A 23,237-nucleotide genomic window follows, 5' to 3' on the forward strand; every position below is an offset into this window, starting at 1 on the left:
TCAGTGTTCTAGCCAAGGACTGATGTAGCTCATTACGAGTGTCAAGTGCATTAAAATGACAGACAGTGTCGGCGCTTAATCCGCAACCATCAACTTGGGAAACCAGACCAGTACTGTAATAAAACAGGACTGCTTTTAGTTTAACTTTAACTTCTAATTAAGTAAAACTTAACACTGTGTACAGAATAAATAGTTCAATATTAAAGGAAGATTACAAACAAATACATAAAACAATTAATGCTCTAAGGTGCCGCCGTGTTAATCCAATCCATAGGATATAAAAGAATTGGACAGGCTAGCAGTCACAGTGATAGTGCTGAGCCCCTGGAGTCTCAAGCCCTCCAGCTAAGGTTTACCTAGAGACAAATTTATCAATGACCTGGAGTAGGGACATCAAATCTCCAGAAAGGGATTCTACTTTGCATTAGTGGCACAGCTCCAAGCAAAATGTCTAAACAGCAGTAATATGTGCCTTCCCAACAAACAGTAATGTAGATGAAAGAATTTAGTTAGCAAAAAGTCAAATAGGCAGCAAGCACTCAAATAAATAAGCAAAAGTCTTATATCGTAGATTTTCTTTACAAAGGGACTCTTATATATCATAGCCACTGCTAAATCACACATTAATTATGACCCAAATAAGAAACATCCCCTCCCTTTATGTAAGGTATGTTATTGTATAAGAAAAGACTTGCATTTATAAAGCGCCTTTCACGACTACCAGACATCTAAAAGCACTTTACAGCCAATGAAGTACGCGGCAGCCAATTTGCACACAGCAAACTCCCACAAACAACGATGTGATAATGACCAGATGTTTTTGTTATGTTGAATGAGGGATAAATATTGGCCAGGACACCGGGAATAACTCCCCTGCTCTTCTTCAAAATAGTGCCATGGGATTTTTACGTCCACCTGCGAGATCAGACAGAACCTTGGTTTAACATTTCATCCGAAAGACGGCACCTCCGACATTGCAGCACTCCCTCAGTACTGCACTGGAATGTCAGCCTAGATTTTTGTGCTCAAGTCCCTGGCTCCTAACACTATACCATGTACATAATACAATACCTTTTGCCACTCTAGTTCTTGCTTTTCCACCGCTAGATTACTGATCTGTTCTTCATACCGATTTTCTGCAGCCTAAAACATACAACATGGTCTTCTTCAGTAAATCAGTATAAAAAAAGTATTTTTTAAGTAAAACTTGAACTTCAATTATGCCAGCAGTGGTTTGATCCACTGTATGATCTAGTAAAATAATTCAATATACTGAACTGACTGCAACAATATCTTATGTGATATACAGCCTTTTATTGTCATAATAAAAAATAAAGTTTGCAACACCGGTCCTATAAAGAAAACAATTTTTACTGAAAGCTACATCACACAAGAGTGTAATTATTCCTCCTCCGCTCCCCCAAGGTGGAAAAATAAAGCAAATTATCTCATGCACTTTCCGATTTTTTATTTAGAGGTAGGAGTACAATCTTGTGCAGTGTTATTTATACAATGTCATTAGAGAGTGCTGCTACCATAACAGTGCAAATTACACACAAGATAAAGCACTTAAGTATTTCAAAGTGCAGAATAAAAAAAAAAGATTATGCACTAAAGAAAGGTCATGTCTCCTTGCTGAAGTTTTATAGAGATAACTCAACAGCAACCTTTCTTTTCATCTTTCTGCAGCCGCACAACGGCAGAACCAATAAAATTCAGCATTCTGTCTGTGACAAAGATAACAGCCCGGAACTTGCGGTCCTGACGACGGCGAACTGGCAGCATTCGCCGTCAGTTCGCCTTTGAAATTGATGGCAACTTCAGGAGTTAGCGCATGCACAGCCTAACGTGTAAATCCTGAAGTTGCGGTCTGTCATTCACCTGCTCCTCCACAGGCTGCGGCTCTTCCGCGGTAATAATGCTGTTAAAGACCCCATTAAAAGTTAGACCCTTTTGATTTGGTGTAACTGGGGATTGAACAGCGGTGGGGACTGCTAAACCAAGGCTGCGGCCCTGAAAAACGAATTTTAATTTAGTGTAGTGTCAAATTTATCAGAAACTTAAAAAAATCATTTTTAAAAGTTTGTTCATCTTGATTTCAGGTTTGCCTTTTCCCCTTGAGAGCCCCAATCTTTGTTTTGCTCTATTATTTAAAAAAAGTTAGAATCAAAGGAGCTTTCCCACTTCCTGGTTCTCTGCCTGTGAGAATTCTGCATTTTGATTGGCTGCTTAGACATCACAGCAGCTCGCGTTAGGGCTTCCCCATTAACTTGCGTTGGAAAAGCTGAACGTCTCGCCACAGAGGTCGTGAGAGCTTTGTGGGAAGCTTACTTCTTATGCCTTTGATTCGCCACTGACCACAAATTACGGGCCATTCTGTTGTCTACGAACCTTGTGCAAAATCTGAATTCACCCTTTTGACTAATTTGTTCCAACTTCAATGAAAAAGAGACACTTTATTCTTAAACCGACCAGACTTGAACATATAACCCAGATCAACACCAGTACAGTATCGAAGGAGGACTGCACAGTTACAAGTACAGACCTTTGAATGGGGTTGTGTCTGCCTCTTTGTGTGGATGTTAAAAGATCCCATGGAAAAAACAAGAGCGTTCTTCTGGAGTGTGATCAATATTCTTCCTTCAACCAAGAATCACTAAAAAACAGATTAACTGGATAATCATCTCATTGCTTTTGTTGGGATCTTGCTGCACACAAAAACTGCAAAGTGCTCTGGGACTTCCTGAGACACATGATGCCGGTTATTTTTCCTTTACTCACATAAAAGGATAATGAGGTATCTATTGTAACTGGCCAAGTTGTTTATAAAATGGTGGAGCTAAAATAATTCAACCACTACAGAAAAGCAACTTAATTGAAAGTTACTTCATAAAAATTCCCCATCAAATACTTTTTTTAATTGATGTTTTGACACTAGACCTTTAAGTGCTTCACAGGTTTGCAATAATATATAGACATACACGATCTGCAAATGGGTCATCATTTGATCCTGCAAAATATTTTTGGTTGCACCGAAAGTGTAGTCGAGCCAAATGCGATGAAACATTGTGATTTGGGGTAGAAATGGACAAAATCTGTATTAACTTCCCCGTCCTCTATTTTCAGTCACCAAATTTCACTGAAAATAACAGACCTCTCTAAAATACAACTCTGTCACAGTGCACTGGGGTATTCAAATGTTTGAGGCTCATTTGCAAATTTAAATTTGGTCTTTCAAAATATATATATGAACTTCCCATCAGATAACAGTGATATTAACAGCTTCCATAAATTTTCAATAATGGACATGACAGATCAATGGTGAAATGGGTTGATGGATACAGTTCTCCACAGTCAGTCAATCTCAGCCAAATTAGTGGTAAGGGCAGCAAAAAAACAAAAGGGAGAAAAGGGAAAACCAAGAATCCTCAGTAAATGAACAACCACAAGCTGCACTTGCACATTACATATTTGGGGCAAGCCCTTAAAACGCTTCTTTAGGGCTTAGCTCAGCCAGAGTCCTATAATAAATCATGACATTAGATCTTAAAGAGCTTCTGCTCCCTTCAAGTTGGCTCCTCTCCCCTGGAACTGCAGTGGGTGCGGTGGGAAATGTCAAGCAGCAGGTCACTCACTCCAGGTCCACCCATGCCTTGATTTTAAAATTCTCATCCTCATGTTCAAATCCCTCTACAGCCTCGCCCCCTCACTATCTCTGTAATCTCCTCCAGCCCTGCAACAGTCCAAGATCGGTGTTCCTCCAACTCCGGTCTGTTGTGCATCCCCAACTTCCTTCGCCCACAATTTTGTGGCCGTACCTTCAGCCATCTAACCCCTGAGCTCTGGAATTCCCACCCAGAACCTTTGTCTCGCCAATGGTCTCTCCTCCTTTAAGATGCGGCTCAAAACCTAACTCTTTGACCAAGCATTTGGTCACCTAGCCCAATGGCTCCTTCTTTGGCTCAGTGTCAGTTTTTGTTGGATTAAGCGCCTGTATAGTCCCCTGGGGCAATTTACTATGTTAAAGGCGCTGTATAAATGCAAATTGTTGGTAGAAATTCTACCTAGACCCTGATCCAGAGCAAAATTGGTGCGAAGAAAAATCTAGCCTGAGGGATCACTCATTCAGTAAAACATCCTTCGTTGTGGAGCAGGCGGAGGATGGTGACAAACTTTTGGGGACAGCCGAAACGGAGGAGGATGCTCCATAGTCCCTCATGGTTGACAGTGTCAAAGGCTTTTGTGAGGTCAAAGGCGGCCATGTACAAGGGTTGATGCTATTCACTGCATTTCTCTTGTAGTTGTCGCGCAGTGAAGATCATGTCAGTTGGAAGCCTTAGTGGACGGAATCAGCATTGTGATTCTGGGAGGAGCTCTTCAGCCACAGGGAGAAGACGGTTGAGTAGGATTCTTGCAATGACTTTCCCAGTGGCCGACAGCAGGGAGATTCCTCTGTAGTTACCGCAGTCGGATGTCCCCTTTTTTGAAGATGGTCACGATTACGGCATCTCTGAGATCTCCTGGCATGCTCTCCTCCTTCCAGATAAGAGAGATGAGGTCATGCATGAGGTCCTACACGGCAAGCGAGCCCCAGGTGGGCAGAGGAAACGTTTCAAGGACACCCTCAAAGCCTCCTTGATAAAATGTAACATCCCCACCGGCACCTGGGAATCCCTGGCCCAAGACTGTCCAAAGTGGAGGAAGAGCATCCGAGAGGGCACTGAGCACCTCGAATCTCGTCACCGAGAGCATGCAGAAACCAAGCACAGATAGTGGAAGGAGCGTACGGCAAATCAGGCTCCCCACCCACCCTTTCCTTCAACCACTGTCTGACCCACCTATTAGAGACTGTAATTCCCGCAGTGACTTGTACAGCCACCTGAGAACTCACTTTTAGAGTGGAAGCAAGTCTTCCTCGATTTTGAGGGACTGCCTATGATGATGATAAAATATCCTTGTGTTAACAAGTAAAACAAGCAAGGAAGACTGCAAGTCGAATATCGTGAAATGTTCCCCTACATTACAAATTCTGTATCAGAACCTAAGTAATGCTACATGCAGAGTAAATCGGTGAGTTTATCCTCCTCGCTCTGCAAGTGATCAAATATGGCCTAAGGAACACAACTAACTAGAAGGTGTCAGGTCAGTAAATGTCTGACTACATGAAAGGATTTGGGTGCTTCATGCTAACAGCAGACCAAACAGACAATGGATAATCTACTATGCAGTAATAACTCCCCCAAACAGCCAGTACATTTTTATTTGTTGCAAGAAGTTATTTTCGAAGCAGAATGTTTTGATTGGAGAGATTTCTGCTTCTTGACCCTGAACAAATTTAGGGACAGACTGTAGCTGACTTAGGTCAAGAAAGTTTTTTTTTTAAACTGCTGTTAGGTACTTTTACTATTTTCTACAAGCTCATAATCTACCTCCTACAAAATAACAATCTTCCCTTTCTCATGACTCTAAGCCAAATAGTTTTCATACTTCACAGCCTCCTCTGTTTTGATACGCTGATTGGGATATCACAGAATGCCCCAGCAAAAAAGGTGAAACAAAGGGTAAGCTTAAGAAGATTTCTTGGCAACACAACATCAGTTGTAAAAACATGATCGTTTTACAAAAATATAAATCATATTGATAACAGCAACCCTTAAGATGCTTTTTCTACATTTTATGAGGAAGAAAGTTGACAAAATCCTATAAAACTGCTTTAATTTATGCTGGTCTTTTTTGCATATGATATTATAACTGATCTTAAACTCACGATGAACAATTTCTACTTTGTATTTTATAAGGTCAACCATTCAGGTCCAAGTAAAACTTTCTTGATGTTGTTCAGCAAAAATAAAAGTTTCACAGAACATTCTGATAATAGTGCACAAGATGCCAGCTAAAGGCCAGGTAATAGGAAACGTCTGTACTTCATTAAGTTTGGCATTCAAAGAACTCTTCATACATCAGGGTGAACATGAAATCATTTGCAGGAGTAGAACTGACTTATGTGGAATTGGTCAGGCTTTTTGCAGTACCTCTGTGCTTTTTTTAATCACTGGGCAGAAATGAAATAATTCAAGTACTGTTACCACTTTATTGACATTTTGAGGATTAAGCCCATTTCTCATTGAGAATCAACCTATTCTCAATGAGCGGGCTAGACACTGATTAATTACTGAGCACGGCCTATTTGTTGAAACTAGTTGTGCATGAGAAACGGGAATGGGGAGGACTGGTGGCCTATCGTAAATACACCACAGACTAGCACCACCCATATAACTCATGTGTTTCAGGCTGGAAGATAAATTAATGTATCTCTCAAAAAAGGTAGATAAACAGAGGGAGAGAAAATGTTATGAGTAGAAAACTGATTTTAATGTCTGGGATTCAAGGGAAGGAAAGTCTAAGGGGAGTATTTTGAATAGGAGGCACTTCAATGTCTCTGTCAAAAAAGCACAAGAAAGAAAGAAATGTGCTACTTTAAAAAGCAACTTCAAATTCCCACCCCAATAAAGCTTAAGAGATGCTATGCTATTATCACTGAGAAGGAGGAGCCACCTGTACCCAGTATAAGCTACACTCAATTTTAATGACCGTTGTAACTTTGAACTGGTCTGCAATCTATTATGAACCCACCCAACCATGCAAAACATTTCACTGGCTATGTATGATGTGTACATAGCTAGTATGTTTCCACCGTCAATGTATATCTGAAGTATGCAGATATTGCATTTGTTTTTAATATTGGATGCTTATGACCTAGAATCAGAGAATACAGGTGGTACCTCTCCAGTCTGGGACTCTTTGATCCGGCAACATCTCCGGCATCATTCCCGGCGGGGGGGGTCGCAATCCGCGTTGTGTCCTGGGCTGGCTGCTACTCTTCTCCCCCGCTGCCTCCGACGTTCTCTCCTTGGTCAGGTCGGCGTGGAGAGGGAGCGAGGAACGTGGCAGTTGATTGAGGCGCCAAAGCTGGGCCTGAGAAATGTTGTGCAGTAGGCTTCTGCGCCGTGCATGCGCAGAATGCGGCCAGGTCGTTGTCAGCGGTGTTGACAGCAGTACCCAGTTAAATAAATGCTAAGATCCTCTCACCTGACACCCGGTCGAGCCCTCACCTCCTCTCTGATTCGGCAGTGCACCCGCCCGTTCTGACGTGCCTCGTTCCGTCCCTATGGGAACCCGCTGTTCCTCCTAATCCCAATCCCATTTTCAAGCATGACGGCTGTGAAGCAGTTCCCGTCAACATGGAGAAACCATTCGCCAATTTCATGTGTAAAAATGATTTCCATCCGGCCTCCAAGTCCAACATCACAAAGGTGATTGGCAGCTCAGGGCGGGTGTTGTTGAGAGGGGACAGCAACGATGGCACTGGACCCGAGGGCTGGTCACCAGCTCACAGGCGTTTGTGCCCCAGATCTGTGGCAGCTTTCAGCCTGTTTTGTTTTGGTTGTTGTCTGGGCCGTTTAGAGGAATCGGCTTTCGTGGGCACCCAAGAGCTTTATCGCATATAGGGATCTGTATAAAGACAGCAATCATCCTTTCCCTGTCGTCTTTCTTACTCTCCATACTCTTTAAAAATTACTCAACTTGATGAACACATTAAAAAACAAAGGATCACAAATTGTTATCATAGTATATTATTCTACAAACCAGATATTCAACATGGACTCTCCACAGTTTTACAAAATCGAGGAAGACTTGCTGTACAGTGGCTGTACAGTCCAATATGGGAATTACAGTCTCTGTCACAGGTGGGGAAGACAGTGGTTGAAGGAAAGGGTGGGTGGGGAGTTTGGTTTGCCGCAAGCTCCTTCCGCTATCTGTGCTTGATTTCTGCATGCTCTCGGTGATGAGACTCAAGGTGCTCAGCGCCCTCCCGGAGGCTCTTCCTCCACTTTGGGCAGTCTTGGGCCAGGAATTCCCAGGTGCCATGTTGCACTTTATCAAGGAAGCTTTGAGGGTGTCCTTGAAACGTTTTCTCTGCCTACCTGGGGTTCGCTTGCCGTGTAGGAGTTCCAAGTAGAGCGCTTGCTTTGGGAGTCTCGTGTCGGGTATGTAGACGATGTGGCCCGCCCAACGGAGCTGGTCGAGTGTGGTCAGTGCTTCGATGCGAGGGATGTTGGCCTGAGCAAGAACACTGACGTTGGTGCGTCTATCCTCCCAGTGGACTTGCAGGATCTTGCGGAGGCAGCATTGTTGGTACTTCTCCAGTGCTTTGAAATGTCTGATGTATATGGTCCATGTCTCTGAGCCATATAGGAGGGCAGGTATCATTACTGCCCTGTAGACCATAAGATTTGGTGCCAGATTTGAGGTCCTAGTCTTCAAACACTCTCTTCCTCAGGCGACCGAAGGCTGCGCTGGCACACTGGAGGCGATGTTGGACTCGTCATCAATGTCTGCCCTTGCCGATAGTAGGCTACGGAGGTATGGAAAATGGTCCACTTTGTCCAACTTTTCTCGATCTTCCTTGCTGCAATGCTTCATCTCTATCAACAAACTGGAATGCAACTAAACTATAGAACCAATGGGAACCTGTTCAACCTTCGCCACCTCCAGGCTAGATCCAAGGCCGTCCCATCCTCTGTCATCGAACTACAGTACGCGGACGACACATGCGTCTGCACACACTCAGAAGCCGAACTCCAAGCCATGGGCAACACCTTCACCAAGGCGTACGAAAGCAGGGGCCTTACACTAAACATCAGACAAAGATCCTCCACTAACCTGACCCCATCACACAGCACTGCCCCCCGGCCATCAAAGTTAACCTGCTGACAATGCTAGGGCCGGCGTGACCTCGCGTGGTCCGGAAAATTCTCTGGTCCAGCACCGGTCAGGTCCCAAGGGTGCTGGACTGGAGAGGTACAACTTTAATACAGCACAGAAGGAGACCATCCTTCCCATTGTGCCCATGCTAGCTCTTTGAAAGAGCTGTCCAATTAGTCCCACTTTCCTGCCCTGCAATTTTTTTCTTTTTCAAATATATATTCAATTCTCTTTTGAAAGTTACTATTGAATCTACTTCCACCACCCTTTCAAGCAGTGCATTTCTCAGAATAAGGGGCCACCCATTTAAAACTGAGATGAGGAGGAATTGCTCCTCTCAGAGGGTTGTAAATCTGTGGAATTCTCTGCCCCAGAGAGCTGTGGAGGCTGGGTCAATGAATATATTTACGATGGAGATAGGCAGATTTTTGAGTGATAAAGGAATAAAGGGTTATGGGGAACGGGCAGGGAAGAAGAGCAGAGTCCATGACCAGATCAGCCATATTAAATGGCGGAGCATGCTCGAGGAGCCAAATGGCCTACTCCTGCTCCTATTTCTTCTTTCAGATCATACACAACTCGCCGCGCAAAATAAATTCTCCTCATCTCCCCTCTGGCTCTTTTGCTAATTATTTTAATCCTGCAGATGAATCAGATGAGCACTATCCAATCTGCAAAGTTCCCTGACCAAACAATAATTAAACTCTAACTGACCTTCGACTGTGTGTTTATTTAGAAACAATTAGATTTTTTGGCCATTAAAGGGTCATGCTTTCTTCTCAGCAGCAGAATAATACATTGGACATTGAGTGCTATAATATTCCTATCCTTATAGAACAGCACATCAGCCAACTGACCATGAGCAATATTACGGGAGATTCACTTGTACATAAGCGTGCAAATGGAACCTGGGATTGGAGTGGGTCACAACATTCCGTCTCAAAATACTTTGAATGCTCTGTCATTGGGACATCAAACGACACCTACTCACTAATAATCTGTTCGCCAATGCTCCGTTCTGATCTTGTCTTAGTCTCGGTGCAGACATAGATGGAAGAGCTGAATGACTTGAGCAGAGGTGAGAGTATGGGCCTTGTACATCAAGACGGCATTAAACTAATTGAGATTAATGGGGAACCCTTCCAGTGGTTAGAGTCGTCCCCGATACAAAGGAAAATGATCCTGGTTATAGGAGGCCAATCGTGCCCCCAGGACACCGCTGAAAGTGTTCCTCAGGACAGAGTCCTTGGCCCAATCATCTTCAGCTGCATCATTAATTACTTTTCTTTTATCATCTCACTAAATGGTGCTGTTCGCTGATGATTTTTAGAGTGTTCACCTCCATTCAAAACTCCTCCACTAATAGAACACTCCATACCTGCTTCTGGCTGGACCTGGGCCAGATACTAGCTTGGGCTGGCAAGTTGCAGGTACCCCCCTCCCCACCCCGGTACCCATGCTCCCCCTCCATCCCTGTTGCCATGCTCCCCCCCATCCCTGTTGCCACATCCCCGTCCCCCCCTCTCCGGTAGCCACGCTCCCCCCCCCCTCCACACCTCGGTAGCCACGCTCCTCCCCCTCCCCACCCCGGTAGCCACGCTCCCCCCCCTCCCCACCTCGGTAGCCACGCTCCCCCCCCCCCTCCACACCTCGGTAGCCACGCTCCTCCCCCTCCCCACCCCGGTAGCCACGCTCCTCCCCCTCCCCACCCCGGTAGCCACGCTCCTCCCCCTCCCCACCCCGGTAGCCACGCTCCCCCCCCTCCCCACCTCGGTAGCCACGCTCCCCCCCCTCCCCACCTCAGTAGCCACGCTCCCCCCCCCTCCCTACCTCGGTAGCCACACTCCCCCCCCCTCCCCACCTCGGTAGCCACGCTCCTCCCCCTCCCCACCCCAGTAGCCAAGCTACTCCCCCTCCCCACCCCGGTAGCCACGCTCCCCCGAGCCATTGCACAGGCGCGCATGCTCCAACGCGCCTGCGCAACACTGCCGGCACTGACAAGGAGGCTGATGCCTAGCCCCACCCCCCTGCAGGCTGCGATCGGCTTGCTCCGCCCCAGGGAGACTACGCTGCGCCACACCACGCTCCAGGAGGACCAGAGAATTGCTGAAGAAAATTCCGGCGTATCTTCGAGCCCAGGCAGGTCACGTAAGTCTCGGAGGTGCGCCGTTTTCGCCAGAACCGGAAACTTAGGCCATTGTTAGAGCATCTAAGGACACTACAACGTGTAGTCACAAATGTAGTGTAGAAAATGCGGCAGCCAATTTGCACACAGTAAGCTCCCCCTAACAGCAATGTGATAACGATCAGATAATCTGTTTTACTAGCGTTGGTTGAGGGACAAATAGTGGCCAGGACACCAGGGAAAACTCCCCTGTTCTTCTTCGAACAGTGCAATGGGATCTTTTAACTCTACCCGAGAAGGCAGACGGGGCCTCGGTTTTAATATCTCATCCAAAGGACGGCACTTTTCACAGTGCAGCACTGGAGTGTCAGCCTAGATTTTATGCTCAAGTATCTGGAGTGGGGCTTGAATTCATAACCTTCAGACTCAGTGGCGCGAGTGCTATCCACCAAGCCACGGCTGACACTAAACCAAGAAGCAATGAAAGCAAGAAATATAAATGGACACAAGAAATAAAGATAACACTCATCCGGGGTCAGCGAGAGGCCTATAAAGGCCCAACGCGGCGGCAGTCGGGAGCAGCGTCGAGGAGGTGCGTGGAGAGGCATGAGTTCCAGGGTCGGCGAGAGTCCTTTTAAGGCCCAACGCGGCGGCAGTCGGGAGCAGCGTCGGAGGTGCGTGGAGAGGCGTGAGTTCCAGGGTCGGTGAGAGGCCTATAAAGGCCCAACGCGGCAGCAGTCAGGGGCAGCGTCGGAGGTGCGTGGAGAGGCGTGAGTTCCAGGGTCGGCGAGAGTCCTTTTAAGGCCCAACGCGGCGGCAGTCGGGAGCAGCGTCGGAGGTGCGTGGAGAGGCGCGAGTTCCAGGGTCGGCGAGAGGTCTATAAAGGCCCAACGCGGCAGCAGTCAGGGGCAGCGTCGGAGGTGCGTGGAGAGGCGTGAGTTCCAGGGTCGGCGAGAGTCCTTTTAAGGCCCAACGCGGCGGCAGTCGGGAGCAGCGTCGGAGGTGCGTGGAGAGGCGCGAGTTCCAGGGTCGGCGAGAGGTCTATAAAGGCCCAACGCGGCAGCAGTCAGGGGCAGCGTCGGAGGTGCGTGGAGAGGCGTGAGTTCCAGGGTCGGCGAGAGTCCTTTTAAGGCCCAACGCGGCGGCAGTCGGGAGCAGCGTCGGAGGTGCGTGGAGAGGCGCGAGTTCCAGGGTCGGCGAGAGGTCTATAAAGGCCCAACGCGGCAGCAGTCAGGGGCAGCGTCGGAGGTGCGTGGAGAGGCGTGAGTTCCAGGGTCGGCGAGAGGCCTATAAAAGGCGTACTTGTGCAGCTACAGGGAGAAGGCAAAAAAGTAGTAGAAAGAAACAGAAAGGTGACGTCACAGCCAAGTGGGTAAGTGATTGGCTGGTGATTGGTGAGTAGTTTTTCTTTTTTACCTTATATAACAGTGAGTAAACTTTAGCATTGTTGTTGCTTATCGAAGGGTTAAGTCATGGCAGGACAGCTCGGTCACGTGTTATGCTCCTCCTGTGCCATGTGGGAACTCAGGGACGACACCAGTGTTCCTGACGACTACGTGTGCGGGAAGTGTATCCGCCTCCAGCTCCTGACGGACCGCATTGCAGAGTTGGAGCTGAGGGTGGATTCACTCTGGAGCATCCATGATGCTGAGAATGATGTGAGTAGCATGTGTAGGAGTTGGTCGTACCGCAGGTAAAGGGTCCACAGCCAGATAGGGAATGAAAGACCAGCAGGAAGAGCAGTGCAAGGAAGGTAGTGCAGGGGTCCCCTGTGGTCATCCCCCTGTAAAACAGATACACTGCTTTGGGTACTGTTGGGGGGGGGGGGGGGGGATGACTCATCAGGGGAGGGCAGCAGCAGCCAAGTTCATGGCACCGTGGCTGGCTCTGTTGAACAGAAGGACAGGAAAAAGAGTGGGAGAGCGATAGTGATAGGGGATTCAATTGTAAGGGGAATAGATAGGCGTTTCTGCGGCCGCAACCGAGACTCCAGGATGGTATGTTGCCTTCCTGGTGCAAGGGTCAAGGATGTCTCGGAGCGGGTGCAGGACATTCAAAAAAGGGAGGGAGAACAGCCAGTTGTCTTGGTGCACATTGGTACCAACGACATAGGTAAAAAAAGGGATGAAGTCCTACGAAACGAATTTAAGGAGCTAGGAGCTAAATTAAAAAGTAGGACCTCTAAAGTAGTAATCTCGGGATTGCTACCAGTGCCACGTGCTAGGCAGAGTAGGAATCACAGGATAGCGCAGATGAATACGTGGTTTGAGCAGTGGTGCAGCAGGGAGGGATTCAAATTCCTGGGGCATTGGAACCGGTTCTGGGGGAGGTGGGACCAGTACAAACCAGACGGTCTGCACCTGGGCAGGACCGGAACCAATGTCCTAGGGGGAGTGTTTGCTAGTGCTGTTGGGGAGGAGTTAAACTAATATGGCAGGGGGATGGGAACCAATGCAGGGAGACAGAGGGAAACAAAAAGGAGACAAAAGCAAAGGACAGAAAGGAGATGAGTAAAAGTGGAGGGCAGAGAACCCCAAGGCAAAGAACAAAAAGGGCCACTGTACAGCAAAATTCCAAAAGGACAAAGGGTGTTAAAAAAACAAGCCTGAAGGCTTTGTGTCTTAATGCAGGGAGTATCCGTAATAAGGTGGATGAATTAACTGTGCAAATAGATGTTAACAAATATGATGTGATTGGGATTACAGAGACGTGGCTCCAGGATGATCAGGGCTGGGAACTCAACATCCAGGGGTATTCAACATTCAGGAAGGATAGAATAAAAGGAAAAGGAGGTGGGGTAGCATTGCTGGTTAAGGAGGAGATTAATGCAATAGTTAGGAAGGACATTAGCTTGGATGATGTGAAATCTATATGGGTAAAGCTGCAGAACACCAAAGGGCAAAAAACGTTAGTGGGAGTTGTGTACAGACCTCCAAACAGTAGTAGTGATGTTGGGGAGGGCATCAAACAGGAAATTAGAGGTACATGCAATAAAGGTGCAGCAGTTATAACGGGTGACTTTAATATGCACATAGAATGGGCTAACCAAACTGGAAGCAATATGGTGGAGGAGGATTTCCTGGTGTGCATAAGGGATGGTTTTCTAGACCAATATGTCGAGGAACCAACTAGGGGGGAGGCCATCTTAGACTGGGTGTTGTGTAATGAGAGAGGATTAATTAGCAATCTCATTGTAAGAGGCCCCTTGGGGAAGAGTCACCATAATATGGTGGAATTCTGCATTAGGATGGAGAATGAAACAGTTAATTCAGAGACCATGGTCCAGAACTTAAAGAAGGCTAACTTTGAAGGTATGAGGCGTGAATTGGCTGGGATAGATTGGGGAATGATACTTAAGGGGTTGACTGTGGATGGGCAACGACAGACATTTAGAGACCGCATGGATGAACTACAACAACTGTACATTCCTGTCTGGCGTAAAAATAAAAAAGGGAAGGTGGCTCAACCGTGGCTATCAAGGGAAATCAGGGATAGTATTAAAGTCAAGGAAGTGGCATACAAATTGGCCAGAAATAGCAGCGAACCCGGGGACTGGGAGAAATTTAGAACTCAGCAGAGGAGGACAAAGGGTTTGATTAGGGCAGGGAAAATGGAGTACGAGAAGAAGCTTGCAGGGAACATTAAGACGGATTGCAAAAGTTTCTATACATATGTAAAGAGAAAAGGGTTAGTAAAGACAAACGTAGGTCCCCTGCAGTCAGAATCAGGGGAAGTCATAACGGGGAACAAAGAAATGGCGGACCAATTGAACAAGTACTTTGGTTCGGTATTCACTAAGGAGGACACAAACAACCTTCCGGATATAAAAGGGGTCAGAGGGTCTAGTAAGAAGGAGGAACTGAGGGAAATCCTTATTAGTCGGGAAATTGTGTCGTGGAAATTGATGGGATTGAAGGCCGATAAATCCCCATGGCCTGATGGACTGCATCCCAGAGTACTTAAAGAGGTGGCCTTGGAAATAGCGGATGCATTGACAGTCATTTTCCAACATTCCATTGACTCTGGATCAGTTCCTATCGAATGGAGGGTAGCCAATGTAACCCCACTTTTTAAAAAAAGGAGGGAGAGAGAAAACAGGGAATTATATCAGTAGTGGGTAAAATGATGAAATCAATTATTAAGGATGTCATAGCAGCGCATTTGGAAAGAGGTGACATGATAGGTCCAAGTCAGCATGAATTTGTGAAAGGGAAATCATGCTTGACAAATCTTCTGGAATTTTTTGAGGATGTTTCCAGTAGAGTGGACAAGGGAGAACCAGTTGATGTGGTATATTTGGACTTTCAGAAGGCTTTCGACAAGGTCCCACACAAGAGATTAATGTGCAAAGTTAAAGCACATGGGATTGGGGGTAGTGTGCTGACATGGATTGAGAACTGGTTGTCAGACAGGAAGCAAAGAGTAGGACTAAATGGGGACTTTTCAGAATGGCAGGCAGTGACTAGTGGGGTACCGCAAGGTTCTGTGCTGGGGCCCCAGCTGTTTATGATTTAGACGAGGGGATTAAATGTAGTATCTCCAAATTTGCGGATGACACTAAGTTGGGTGGCAGTGTGAGCTGCGAGGAGGATGCTATGAGGCTGCAGAGCGACTTGGATAAGTTATGTGAGTGGGCAAATGCATGGCAGATGATGTATAATGTGGATAAATGTGAGGTTATCCACTTTGGTGGTAAAAACAGAGACACAGACTATTATCTGAATGGTGACAGATTAGGAAAAGGGGAGGTGCAACGAGACCTGGGTGTCATGGTACATCAGTCATTGAAGGTTGGCATGCAGGTACAGCAGGCGGTTAAGAAAGCAAATGGCATGTTGGCCTTCATAGCGAGGGGATTTGAGTACAGGGGCAGGAAAGTATTGCTACAGTTGTACAGGGCCTTGGTGAGGCCACACCTGGAGTATTGTGTACAGTTTTGGTCTCCTAACCTGAGGAAGGACATTCTTGCTATTGAGGGAGTGCAGCGAAGGTTCACCAGACTGATTCCCGGGATGGCGGGACTGACCTATCAAGAAAGACTGGATCAACTGGGCTTGTATTCACTGGAGTTCAGAAGAATGAAAGGGGACCTCATAGAAACGTTTAAAATTCTGATGGGTTTAGACAGGTTAGATGCAGGAAGAATGTTCCCAATGTTGGGGAAGTCCAGAACCAGGGGACACAGTCTAAGGATAAGGGGTAAGCCATTTAGGACCGAGATGAGGAGAAACTTCTTCACCCAGAGAGTGGTGAACCTGTGGAATTCTCTACCCCAGAAAGTTGTTGAGGCCAATTCATTAAATATATTCAAAAAGGAGTTAGATGAAGTCCTTACTACTAGGGGGATCAAGGGGTATGGCGAGAAAGCAGGAATGGGGTACTGAAGTTGCATGTTCAGCCATGAACTCACTGAATGGCGGTGCAGGCTCGAAGGGCCGAATGGCCTACTCCTGCACCTATTTTCTATGTTTCTATGTTTCTAAAATATTTGGTGCAGACCATAAATTCTACTTTTGGCTCTCGCCTAATATATATATATATTTTTTTTTAAATATATATATATAAAAGCATACACATTGCAGATAAATACAGGGTACTCTAATTTAGTGCTTTATTTATATTATAAATTTGTTACACATTGAGCCCATAAATTAGTTACTGTCAAAGAATTTGAAACAAAAACTGGAAATTAGTTACAGGCTTCATTTTAAATCCAACTTTTTGCCTTACAGGGAAAGATGAATGAAAGATACTGAAACCAAAATGCTCCACTCACACGACGGATACGAAGTTCCTCGACCACTTCAAGAAGGCTAGTTTTAAATTCTAGCTGCTGAACAGGCCTAAGTGCAGCTGTAGCAGAGTTCTGAAAGTCATCTGCGATACATAATCCAGCCTTTGAGTCTTTTGAGACTCTAGTCATTTTGATGTCCATCTATGCAACAAGAAAGATTTTTCCAATAGTGATTTTTAAAATAATTCAGACTATTTTGCAACTTCGTTATCTTATACTAAAAGGCAATGCCAAATGCCAAACCTCTTCAGTAATGTTCTGCGATAATTAAAGCACATTTTTTTGCGGAGAAAAAAAAATCTACCCAAGGTTCACAATTACAGTTTGAAAATTACAGCGCAGCCAGTGTCGGAGTAGTGAATGACTGACCTCTTGTCAGGATTTCCGCATTAGGATGCACATGTGCTAAATCCTGAAGGTGCGGTCAGTTTCAAAGGGTGACAGCGGCGAAGGTTCTTCGTTCGGTGTCACTACCCACCGCAAATTCCGGGCCAATGTTACTGGAGAATTCCATAGCCTACATTTCTGCACCTTCACAACTTTCCTGTTTCTTTTACTTTGATTTCTTAATTTAAGAAAACTGGAAGAAGATACGCCTGAAAACAAAAAAAAAGTTTATAATGAGAAGCACAGGATATACATGTACCTTGGCGCTGGAATACAGGATCAAATTCCCTGCTCTCTTCTATTCAGCGTTGTCTTCTGCTATCTTTGAATCCAACCAAACATCACTGGTATAAAAATTCTATTCTTTGAAATGCTACAGGAGATAACAAAGGATGAAAAAAATTCACATTGACCATATTCTTAAAGCTCATTGCTTTATTATTGACAAAGGGAATTTTTCAGTTACTACCTCAGAAACTAGTTCTAAGGTTCAAAAGTGGCATGCCAAAATACTCCTAGGTATGTCAGCAGAATAAACAAACAGGTAGAAGCTGAAATTTTCTTTCTTCTATGTAGTGCAACAGGAGGTCAGATGATATGGGGCTAGACTTTCCATTATTTTTGCATGCATACCGCCCATTTAACGTCCATTTTAACGCTAAAATGAGGTGTAACGCCCATATATCGCTCATTTAGCCACAAAAGTAACACCCATTTCTCGGTCACTTATCACCGAGCATTACTTTCGGCATGTACGTAACGCCGATAAAAAATAATACCGCCCGCCCACTTTTTTTGGGCGGATAGATCAGAATGGGTGAAACCAATGCCCATAATATCGCCCAGCGTTACTTTCGGCACGTAACTAATGCCAAGATTTAATAATACAGTCCGGCCACTGTTTTTTGTCGTAAAGATCACATTTGCCGAAACTAACGCTCAGAAAATCAACCAGGGTTACTTTCGGCACCTCACACACATCTCACCGACAATATCGCTCGCCTAAAAAACCGTTGTGAAAAAGTTGAACTGACCTGAACTAATCACAGCGGTATGGACGCCATTTTCTAAATCGCAGGTTGTATCATTTAAAAGGCTGCTCTGCTTCAACTTCGGGGGAGTTTGGATGTACTCTGGAGGTCTTTTAAGGTGATGTGAACATCTGAACAAACATCTTTTCATACTGTGGATGACTGGAATTTACTTTAGGTGTCTTCGTGGGGACGTTTATTGTTTGTGAACAATCGGTGTAATACTGATAGCTATTGGAATAGGGCCTGTCATTTCTCAGCCTGTCTTGATGACTACGCACATGCTGCAGATTCAAGATGGAAGAAAGTACATTCGACAGCATGATGCGCCCAATGTAAGATGTGCCAGACCAATGAGGAGGACCAAATGTTACACCCCCCGCACTTACAGGGAGAAGCAGTCTTACCTCAACTTGTCCGACACCACCTGCCTTAGGAGGCTGGGCTTCCACAAGGAAGTTATCAGTGAGATATGCCAGCTCATCAGGGGAGATGTGCAACCTGGCAGCACCGTCAGGACCGCACTGTCCGTCAAGGTAAAGGTCACCACGGCACTTTCGTTCTATGCATCGGGTTCCTTTCAGGCCTCAGCTGGCGACATTTGCGCTATATCTCAGCACGCCACACATTGCTGCATTAGACAGGTCACTGAAGCTCTGTATGCACGCAGGATTTCATCAGCTTCCCTGGGAGGCTCAGACTGAGAGGGTTTTAGGATATTACCAAATTGCTAACTTCCCCAAGGTGCAGGGAGCAATAGACTGTACGCACATCGCGATGCGGGCACCTTTTCAGGATCCAGAGGCTTTTAGGAACCACAAGGGATTCCACTCCCTGAATATGCAATTCGTTGTCAACCACCAGTAAATTATGATGGCAGTGAATGCTAAATTTCCGGGCAGCATCCATGATGCTCACATCTAGCGTGAGAGTGCTGTATCTGACATGTTTACCAGTCAGCCACAAGGTCAATGCTGGATGCTTGGTGACAAAGGATATGGCCTCGCCACCCGGCTGATGATCCCCCCTGCATGACACCCACACCGAAGCCGAGAAGCGATACAACGAGAGCCACAGATCTACTCGCGATATCGTCAAGAAAATCATTGGAGTGCTTAAGCAGCGCATTAGGTGCCTGGATCACTCAGGAGGTGAGCTCCAATACCACCCTGAGCAGGTAGCTCAATTTGTGGTGGTGTGCTCCATGCTGCACAACTTGGCTATCAGGAGAGGACCAGAATTGGCAGAAGGGTCTGACAGTCCACCTCAGGAGAGAGAGGAAGAGGAGAACGAGGAGGTGGATGCTGACCTCGGGCCAGACAATCAGGCTGATGCTGAAACCATGCCCCCGCTCCCCCCTCTAGACTCTTACGTCAGCAGCTCATAAATGAGCGCTTTGCTTGAAAGAACGTTTTTGTTATTTACAAAGCTGCAACATTGCTGGGTGTGAAGGTCATACATCAATGGTGTGCATCATCTTGGTGACAGCTAAAGTTTAAGTTGATTCAAGTTAAGTGTAATTATACACTTTCATGTTAAGGAATCACCAGTGTGTGATGGTGCAGCTATCTGAGACAATGCGCAACAAGGTTATGTTGAAGAAAAAACATTTAGTCTGACCATTTGTCTGAAATCATGAATATAACTGTAAAAAACACCCCACCCCACAACAAATTTTTCACATTTACATCATTACAATGGTCTCAATTTCCAGCAAAACAGAACACAAATGCAAAGCAACAAGGTAGCCCCCTCGCCCCTTGCCCCGACCCTCCCACCAAAATAGCACCAGCAACCTAAAAATATGCCCCAGACAACACCTGCGGCCATGCACCTCACTTTCCTTCCCCGCCCCAACCCCGCTTCTCCTCCCCACCTCTACCCCTTCCCCTTCTGACTCCAAGACGTCTGGCCGAGGAGCTCCTCAGGCGCCGCTTCATTGCAGGGGGATGACGGCAGAACCGCTGCTTGGATGGATATGGGAGAGGACGGTCCTGAGGTGGGAACGTGCTCCGAGCCAGGCGCAAGATCTTCCTCCTGGCTCTCATGTGTCGTTGGTAATAAGGGTGGGGCACCTTGGGGTGCAGTGCCGCGCTCCAGGACTACTGGGAGTTCTCTGCCACCAGTGTTCCTGGCTACCAGCTCCAGGGCCTCCTCTATCCCTTCCATGTTATATATTATTTGCTGGACAAAAACGCGGTGCCAACTATCTTCTTGATGCTTAGTAGGCTTTTTGCTGCTGGTGAGTCTCCCTCCTGCCTCCCACAACAGCCAAACAAGCACACACCACACCCACACACGCTTTCAGTCCCTCTCGGCTCCCTCTCTCTGTCTCCTCTTCTGCACATGTAATGCTGACCCCTGACCTCCTGAAACTCAGGAAATGAACGTTGCCATGCCGTTGCTATGGTCGGCAACACTTTACGGCAGGAGGTCAAACATTTTTAACGCTAGCGCCCATTTCAGATCGCTCGCGGTAATGCCCATTTTATAAATGGAAAGTTAAAGTTTTGGAAATGGGCGATAATCCGGTGATCTCAAAACCCATATTTACTGCCCACGCTGGAAATAACACCCACTTTTGGTCGACTTGCACAAAAGTGCCCTTAGGTGGCTGAACAGTCCAATACGATAACCACAGTCCCTGTCACAGGTGGGACAGATAATCATTGAGGGGAAAGGGTGGGTGGGACAGGTTTGCCGTACGCTCTTTCTGTTGCCTGCGCTTGATTTCTGCATGCTTTCGGCGATGAGACTCTAGGTGCTCAACGCCCTCCCGGATGCACTTCCTCCACATCAGCCGGTCTTTGGCCAGGGACTCCCAGGTGTCAGTGGGGATGCTGCACTTTATCAGGGAGGCTTTGAGGGTGTCCTTGTAATATTTCCTCTGCCCACCTTTGGCTCGTTTGCCATGAAGGAGTTCCGAGTAGAGTGCTTGCTTTGGGAGTCTCATGTCTGGCATGCGACAATGTGGCCTGCCCAGTGGAGCTGATCAAGTGTGGTCAGTGCTTCAATGCTGGGGATGTTGGCCTGGTCAAGGACGCCGACGTTGGTGCGTCTATCCTCCCAGGGGATTTGTAGGATCTTGAGGAAACATCGTTGGTGGTATTTCTCTAGCGATTTGAGGTGTCTACTGTACATGGTCAGATGACATGGTGTTTTATGACGGGAGCATTACAGCACGTAACACTATTATACTGCTGCTAAATTGACTTGCGCTTTTAAGGCATAAAACAGTCTAATGGTTGTAAGTAAACACAGCCTGAGGGCAATCAGAGTTTAATTGCTGTTTGTTTGGGCGGGGTGCTTGTAAATTTCTAGCTCCAAGTCAGAAAACGCCAGCATGAAATGACATCTGAAGTGTCACAGACATTCTAAAAATGTTGATCTAGACTAGTGCATCTCCCCTGGCATTGCTCACATGTGGTCTTAAGTTTCGAGCATGTTTGTGATGTTTAGCTGTGAACCTGGCCTGTGCTTTTAGTAATGTTCTAAATTCAGGTGATTATAGCTATTTTTAAGTTGTTTAGGTAGGAAAATACTGCTTATCAATTACAGACTTCAGATCAATGTATATAAAGATTGTTTTGCATTGAAGATATTAGTCACATATTTTTTTGTTAAGAAATTAACTCCTGTCCACACCATCAAGAAACACCAAACTCTTTGCTTGCATATCTTTCTAAGAACATAAGAAATAGGAGCAAGAGTAGGTCATTTGGCCCCTCAAGCCTGTTCCACCGTTTAATAAGATCATGGCTGATCTGATCATGGACACAACTCCACTTCCATGCCCTTCTGTCTTTTGTTTTACTGCTTCAACCACTTACGACAGTAGCAAACAGCCACTGAGGTGGAAAACGTGCTGTAAGTGATTACTAATGTGCACATTACATAGCAGAGTGAGAAAATAATCAACTTATTGATGCTGGCAGAATTCAGGCTGAAGTCAAAAGTTAATTAGCAACTACACAAAGAATTAGGGGCACCAGTTGCATAAACAGTGTGGTTGATGGGAACATCTCATTGCACTTGTCACCTAGGCCTATAAAACTTGCAGGAAAATGTTTTGGTTTTATTAGGTTCACCTGACTTTTGCAAAACAGCACATTACTCTCATCAAGTACCTGTATACATATTACAAAAGTTATTTTTACCTCTGAGGTACAAAACATAAATGCAGAGATAAGATATATGTAAATAAAACACAAATAAATAGCATATATGTGAAGTCTGTAGTCTAAATATGTACTATTCTTTTTTCACCCAGCGCGGGTCTGAAAATTACTGCCCAAAGATTGGTAGAGGCAGAAACCCGAATCACATTTTAAAATGACTTGGATACGCAGTTGAAGTACTGTAACCTACAGGGCTATGGACCAAGAGCTGTAAAGTGGGATTAGGCTGGACAGCTTTTTCAGCCGGCAGACACGATGGGCTGAATGGCCTACTTCTGTGCCCTAAATTTCTATGATTCTATTGTGGCTGTTTTCACAATATGATTTAAAATGCCCCAATTTGGAACAGCCACCTCCCCCCACACAGATGTTCCAGTGGGTAAATGGATCTCACAGTGTGGTATTAAAACATAAAGACCAAAAGGACCAAACAATCCTAAGTTGATTGCCCTGTTTGTGCTGAGTTAACGTAGTGATAGAAGTGCTACAATTAGCCTGTGCTCCTGGGGGGGAGGGAAAGTCAACGAGTCTTCCCCCTCCTAAATGTTGCTCAGTGACCCATGCTGGGAAAGTGTACGCATGTCAGTCGAAGACAGGACCAAATGTGAATGTGATGTTTTATGATTGATAGAGACTCAGCCTCATACACTTCAGTGAGTTGCCAGTATGCATGGGACTGTAACCCAGCAAGAGTCAGCACCAACTGATGAAAAATCTCCAAACCAAACAAATCTATCAAATTTGTAAATTATGCACTGTTTTTGTATCTGAATTAGTAACTGTGTTAAAATAACTTGATATTTGCTACACTTGATTTTTGTTTTATAAAAAGTGACTTTTGAAGCAAACATTAGGTGCAATAAGCAGTGATTTTGGCACCTATCGGTCAGGATGAAGTAGGGGAAAGAAACTGCTTCACCGTTCTCATTAAGCTCATTGTGTTCCTATAATAACCA

The 23,237-nt window shown here is 45.8% G+C and overlaps 1 protein-coding gene across 10 annotated transcripts in view; it reads right to left on the reverse strand.

The window, feature by feature from the left end:
• The window catches only part of ccdc73 (coiled-coil domain containing 73), a 254,155-nt gene that overhangs the window by 170,999 nt on the left and 59,919 nt on the right, over positions 1–23,237 (reverse strand). For 6 of the 10 annotated variants that reach the window (XR_011596610.1, XR_011596609.1, XM_070899536.1 and 3 more), the window contains exons 2-4: positions 17,055–17,281; positions 16,668–16,826; positions 1,072–1,143 (exon numbers count right to left, since the gene is read on the reverse strand). The exons of 1 other annotated variant lie outside the window; for it this stretch is intronic. Coding sequence is in view for 6 of the 9 variants with exons in the window: in XM_070899536.1 (XP_070755637.1) it covers positions 1,072–1,143; positions 16,668–16,826 (231 nt within the window). In the remaining 3 variants the exon portion in view is untranslated. Of the gene's footprint in view, positions 1–1,071; positions 1,144–2,545; positions 2,640–16,667; positions 16,827–17,054; positions 17,282–17,331; positions 17,446–23,237 lie in introns of those variants that run through there. 3 more of the 10 variants (XM_070899537.1, XM_070899538.1, XM_070899540.1) reach the window with 3 other exon arrangements.

The sequence above is a fragment of the Pristiophorus japonicus genome, chromosome 14 (assembly GCF_044704955.1).
Source record: "Pristiophorus japonicus isolate sPriJap1 chromosome 14, sPriJap1.hap1, whole genome shotgun sequence".
Taxonomy (NCBI): domain Eukaryota; kingdom Metazoa; phylum Chordata; class Chondrichthyes; family Pristiophoridae; genus Pristiophorus; species Pristiophorus japonicus.